Below are 6,150 nucleotides of genomic sequence, written 5' to 3'. Positions count from 1 at the left end.
CAAAAGCTTGATCTGAGGGAAATTCTCTAACTTTCCTCTGCGGCTTTGGCGGAGCTGGGATGTGTCTGTTACTGGTGGCACAGTCAGAGAGTAATGCTGCTCTCGGCTGCCTGCCAAGCCATTCCCATGGTCCCAACCACACTTGGGAGAGGCACAAACTTTGCCTGTTTACCAGGGCCGGAGAGGGCCCGCAGCACAAGAATTGGATTCAGGGAGTAGAGGAGCTGGCAGAATATTTCCTAAAGCCACTGAGGGCTTTATGAGGTGAAGATCAGCTGACGCTTTACCTATGGTTTGACGGAGAAGGTCACAGGAAGGTCACAGGATCTCAGGACCCAAGTTTCAAAGTATTAGTTCTCTTTATTTATTTATTCACTCATCTGACAGATATGTATATGGCATACCTACTATGGGCCGGGTACTGTTGTAGGTTCTGAGGCTACAGAAATGAACAAAGACTGAAAAAGCAGCCTCATGGAGCATATTCCAGTGGGGGATTAAGACAAGATCCATTGCATGTGTAGGTGATCCAGGACCCTGGCCAGCTTCACCATCCCTGGTTCCAGCTCACAGAGTAGTCAATGTGTTTTTATCGAGCGAGTTGAGGACTGGCCAGGATCGAAATAAAATAGTAATTGGGGAAGAGAAAATAGAGAAAAATATCTTGGAGGCAAGGATTTATTAATAATTTTACATGATTTTGAGAGCAATAAGAAAAAGTTGATAAAAGTTACACAATATAAGTTTTGAAGGGTGTGCAGTGTGGCAGAGAGAGGGAAAAGATGGTTAGCATGAGCTAAACATTGTTGGGAACAATTGAAGTTAAGAATATTAGCATAAATCTATAATGAATGAAATATGGAATTCTATGAAAACAAGCTCCCAGGCCATAGATTATGGACAGGTTGGCTCCAGGTGGGAGATTAAGGCTGTTTGGAAGTTCTGTGGAGGTTTTTCAGAGTCTTCCTTCCCAGATTAAGTGCTATCGACTTTTGTTATAGGGAAGGAGAAAGAAAAGTATTCTTTAGCTTAGCATAAATCATGCTAATTTGCTATTACATGTTATTATAACATGTAATAAAAATTTGTTATGTTCTTTTATTTGTACTTGAAAATTATATTGGATAGCTCCTCGATTTAGATAGGAGAAAATGTTGAAGATTTCTGAGGAATATGTGGCTAGAAAACTTTATATCTGGATGTGGAGTTAAAGCACACACTTACTACTTAATCACCCCACACTGTCTTCTGTGTGCTTGTGTGTGTGTGTGTGTGTGTGTGTGTGTATTGGGATGTATTGAACACTTCCGTGGTGTTGGTACCCCAGGTTCAGAGTTTCCCCTATCCAGACTACTACACTGTCATCCCCAGAACTAGGAAAGAAGTCTCTGGATCACATGAGAAGTAAATAAAATAAGGACCATAAAGAACAAGAGCCATAAAAAATGGGTCAATAAACATTTAGAGTCAGGTTATTTTACAGCTAGATGGACAAATATGTAAAGCTTAAAGAATTTTTCAGTGCTGCAAAGACTATAGACATTCTTTAGTTCATTTCTCTCCCTTTATAGATGGTAGAACTGGTGGTCAAACAGAAGGACATCATTATAATAAATTCACATAGAAAGTTAGTGGCAGATTTATTGGAGCAACAAATCCACCCAGATTTTTGAACTCTATCAGTTGCCAGTTTATATCCCACTCTACTGAGCGCTTCCCTTGATGTGTACCACATTCTCTTAAAAACCCCTTTAAAAGATAACTTCTCCCTTTTGGTGTCAACACAAGATACTGAGCTTCTTTATCAAGGTGTTTTTCTCCCCACCTCCAGTTTATCGTCAGGGTCTAATAAGTAATGGTTCTCATACCTTGAAGGGTCTTCTTTTTTTCTCTTACTGTCTAAGGAGCCTGAAAGAAAACCATCAGCCCCCCAAGGACCAGCAGAATGAGTGACAATTCTACTGTGGCCCCTCCAACTTCAAACCAAGGTCCCACCACCCCACGCAAAGGACCCCCCAAGTTCAAGCAGAGGCAGACTCGTCAGTTCAAGAGCAAGCCTCCTAAGAAAGGCGTGAAAGGGTAAGACCAAGATTAAAAATTAGACTTTCTATTGTTTTTTTCCCTCTATATGGCTGATTCACTTTGTTGTACGACAGAAACTAACACAGTATTGTAAAGCAATTACACTCCAATAAAGATCTATAAAAAAAAAAAGAGTGCTTTGGCTTTAAGAAATTAATGCTCACAATATTAAATAGACTTTTAAAAATTTCCAACCCCACCCTCTGTTCTCCTATCGAACAGAATCTTTGCTGAGTCATGTTTTCAGTCCTGGAATCCTTTCTACAGGAAAGGATTCCTGATCTACAGCCAGAATTAACATGGAAAATGGAACCTTCACAGTGACCTTCAACTTGACCTTTCAGACTTTTCTTGACCACTCTCCTTCACTGATGTAACCTGTGCTTTAATCTGGAACACAGAAACACTGGCCACTTCTGGAACACACCGTTTATTTTTATGGCTTCAAATCTTCTCTCTTCAGTTCTTTGTTTTTCTCTTTCTCTTCTTGGCAAAATCTTGTTTATTTTCAACACACACTCATGTTAATTTCTTCTGAAAGCCATTGCTGACTCCCTTAGACAAACATTATCATTACTTCCATGTTTGCATTTTGTACATTCAGCGATGGTAACTTGTGTTATTTTATATTACATTTATTTCTTGTCATCTGTTCCCTGAGACTGAGATACCTCAGAGAAAATTTGTGTGTTTGTTTTTTTCCTTAACTCCCAGGGCCTAACACAATGCCAGGGACATAGTAGATGCTTAATATGTACTTTTGGATAAACTAAACAAATGGATAAATTAATCATTTTAATGATTTTCATAATGTTTTCTCATTCCAATTTCTATTTTAAAAAGTGGAGCTTGACTAAATTGCCCCACTGATCTCTCTCTCTTTTTTTTTTTCTGGCTCTCAATTGTCTTGAGCTAAATTTTTACAGAGGGGAAACTATTCCTCCTCTGGGACACATTGTCTAAAACCTGCCTGAGTGCCATTTCCTTTGCGCCAGCTCAATGCAGACAGAAAGGATTTCTCAAATACAAAAACTTAAACTTCTTCTTCTTTCTCTTTGAATCAGGAAACTCTTCTCATGACTTATTCCAGGATCCTTTGGCTCCGATATCAGCTAATTTCTCTTGTATTTTTTTCCATAGGTTTGGAGATGACATTCCGGGCATGGAGGGACTAGGAACAGGTGAGCTACCCAAAGATTTCAGTGACTCTCACCCTTGGAATTTCACCTTTTTCTCTACTTCAGGCCACATGGGGCATTTGAAAGTTACCAGAAATACCTAAGGCAGCAGATTCTTTAAAGACCTAGAAAAGTGGGGTTTTAACTTAACTTCCAAAATAAGTATGTGTATGCCCAGAGGCTAAAACTCTAAAAGAAATCAGACTTGCCCCAAAGTTTAATGAATCTTCGTGTTTTGTTAAATACTCTTGAGGGCGTACAATGATGAACTGTAGTCTTTCACGGTAGAAGGATTCTTAGAGTGAGTCTAGACCAACTTTATTTTTCAGAAGAGAAATCTGAGACATAGAGGAATTAAGTGACAATCTGAGACCACAGAGTGAGGTACTGGAAACAAGGGTGGGGCCAGGAGAGCCTTTTCACTCTACAGGGCCAACCTACTTCCTTTTTTCACACATCCTCTGGCACCCAGAACAGGGCCCTACATACTGAAAGTATCCGGTACAATATTTTTTAATTGGCTAGAATTTTTATTTGTTGGATAATGCATGCAAATTACTGCACATCCTATTTTTTAAAATTATTTACCCTATTTATTTATTTTTGGCTAAACTGGGTCTCTGCAGCTTCACACGGGATCTCTCTAGCTGCGGAGAACGGGGACCACTCCTCGCCGCGGTGCACGGGCTTCTCATCGCGGTGGCCTCTCCCGTTGCGGAGCTTGGCCTCTAGGGGCGCGGGCTCGGCAGTCGTGGCTCGCGGGCTCCAGAGCTCAGGCCCAGCAGTTGTGGCGCAGGGGCCCAGTTGCTCCACGGCATGTGGTGTCCTCCTAGACCAAGGCTCGAACCCATGTCCCCTGCACCTGCAGTCGGACTCCGAACCACTTCTCCAGCAGGGAAGTCCCCTGCATGTCCTTTTAAAAATTAATAGACGTTATTTTTTAGAGCAGTTTTAGGTTTATAGGAAAATTAAACAGAAAGTACAGAGTTCCTATAGACCCCCTCTGCCACCTTCCTCTCCCTGTACATCGTTTCCCCTATTATTAACATGTTGCATTATCGTGGGGCATTTGTTATATTTCATGACCCAATATTAATACATTGTTATTAACTGAAATAGCTTGTTCATCATTCTTTGTGTTGTCCAGTTCCTTGGGTTTTGACAAATGCACAATATCCTGTATCCACCATTACAGGTTCATACAGGATACCTTCACTAGCCCCCCAAATCTCTTGTGCTCTACCTGTTCATCCCTTTCTCCCCGTAAACTTCTGACAACCACTAATCTTTTTACTGTCTCTATAGTTTTGCCTTTTCCAGATGGTCCTACAGTTGGAATCATATAGTATGAGTTCTTTCACTTAGTAATATTTATCTAAGCTCCCTCCATGTCTTTACATGGTTTGATAGTGCATTTCTTTTTATCACTGAATATTTCATTATATGTTGTATCACAGTTTATTTATCCTATTGATAGGCATCTTGATTGCTTCCAAGTTTTGGCAATTATGAATAAAGCTGCTATAAACTTCCTTGTGCAGGTTTTTGTGTAGCCACATGTTTCCAGCTCATCCAATACACTTTTGATAAATGGTGGCACTCATAGCAATCAGTGTCCTTTCCGGGCAGCTCTCAGTTTATCTACTTTTTATTGTCTAATGCCACTCTTTGGATCTCAAATAGAATTTCTAGCCACTTTTATAAAGCTCAGATGCTACTCTTTTAAATCAAATGCTTCTCTATTTTGGCCAAGTGTGTATAAGACCAGAAAATTCACTTTTGACTCTGGAACACATCCTTAACTCTGCCAACATATTTGGAACAGTGGCAAAAGGTTTATACTGATGGAAATTCTGAAGTCTTTGATCTGGTTCTAGTCTAGTCTCTACAACTGTGAGATGTTTTGCTGGGTGTTTAATCACTCTGGGTATCAGCCAGCTTCCCTGTAATTTGGGAACAATAATATCTTATTGCTGATGCAAGAGACTGGATGAGATGATGCCTTGAGATCACTTCTCAGTATGTGGTGGGATATAAGCATTTCAGAATGTAAAGGAGCTTAAGAGCAGTCAGAGAAGCCCAAGAAACACATCTGGATTGGTAAGGAGTAAGGAGACTGGATTCCCAGACCATGGGAATTTAAAGCACCCCTATTTGTCACTTTAACCCTTGGCCTAACTAGAATTCCACCTCTGTTCCCTCTTTAGTGGTTTTGTGAGACTCTGTGTGATCAGAGAGCTACACCCCCACAGGATAGCCCCAGTCAAAAGCCTTGGATTATCTCCCCCAAAAGGATGCAGAATAAAACCAACACAAATACCTTGGGAGCCTGTTCTGGGGGAATCAGAGCCCTGCAGAGGATTAAACAACTGGTCTGATCCTTCCTGGGATGAAGGGCCATTCTAGACAACTTCCCGGTCATCTAGACAGCATATGGAAGGGAGGGGTGAGGGGTCTCTGCCTGAAGGATGCCCTTTTGAGCAGAAGAGGCTCTCCTAGGGGTGAGACTGGCTTATAAGTTCTTCTTTTTTCCCTTGCAGATATCACGGTGATTTGTCCTTGGGAGGCATTCAGCCACTTGGAGTTGAACGAGCTCACTCAGTTTGGGATCATCTGAGGCACCAGAGGTTCTGCCACCCTCAACAGCATCTGCTGTAACTTTGGTTACTTCTGCCCTATTGATCTGCCAGAGTCTTGACATACAGCTGTCGGAAGTGGTTTCTTTGGCTTACACAGTCATTTCCCTTAAGTTACTACTAAGAGTTCTCTTAGTGTCAGACTCTCTCACGCAGTCTAGTTTAGCTCAGAAGAGCGGGTGAAATCAACTCTCGATAGGGCCTTTCAAACATTACCACCTTTTCCTATCAGCTGGTTAGAAGTCATCAGTATT

At 41.2% G+C, this 6,150-nt stretch overlaps 1 protein-coding gene across 1 annotated transcript; it reads left to right on the top strand.

Moving 5' to 3' along the window:
* The first annotated feature begins 1,905 nt into the window (after window positions 1-1,905).
* Window positions 1,906-5,948, top strand: PDE6H (phosphodiesterase 6H). The gene is made up of 3 exons (XM_065887871.1): window positions 1,906-2,079; window positions 3,223-3,263; window positions 5,801-5,948. The coding sequence occupies exons 1-3, from the start codon at window positions 1,946-1,948 to the stop codon at window positions 5,875-5,877; spliced, it is 252 nt and encodes an 83-aa protein (XP_065743943.1). The 5' UTR covers window positions 1,906-1,945; the 3' UTR covers window positions 5,878-5,948.
* Window positions 5,949-6,150: the final 202 nt, after the last annotated feature.

Source organism: Phocoena phocoena, chromosome 11 (assembly GCF_963924675.1).
Source record: "Phocoena phocoena chromosome 11, mPhoPho1.1, whole genome shotgun sequence".
Lineage (NCBI taxonomy): Eukaryota > Metazoa > Chordata > Mammalia > Artiodactyla > Phocoenidae > Phocoena > Phocoena phocoena.
Note: the sequence above shows the minus strand (reverse complement) of the source record. Positions and strands in the feature narration are given on the sequence as shown.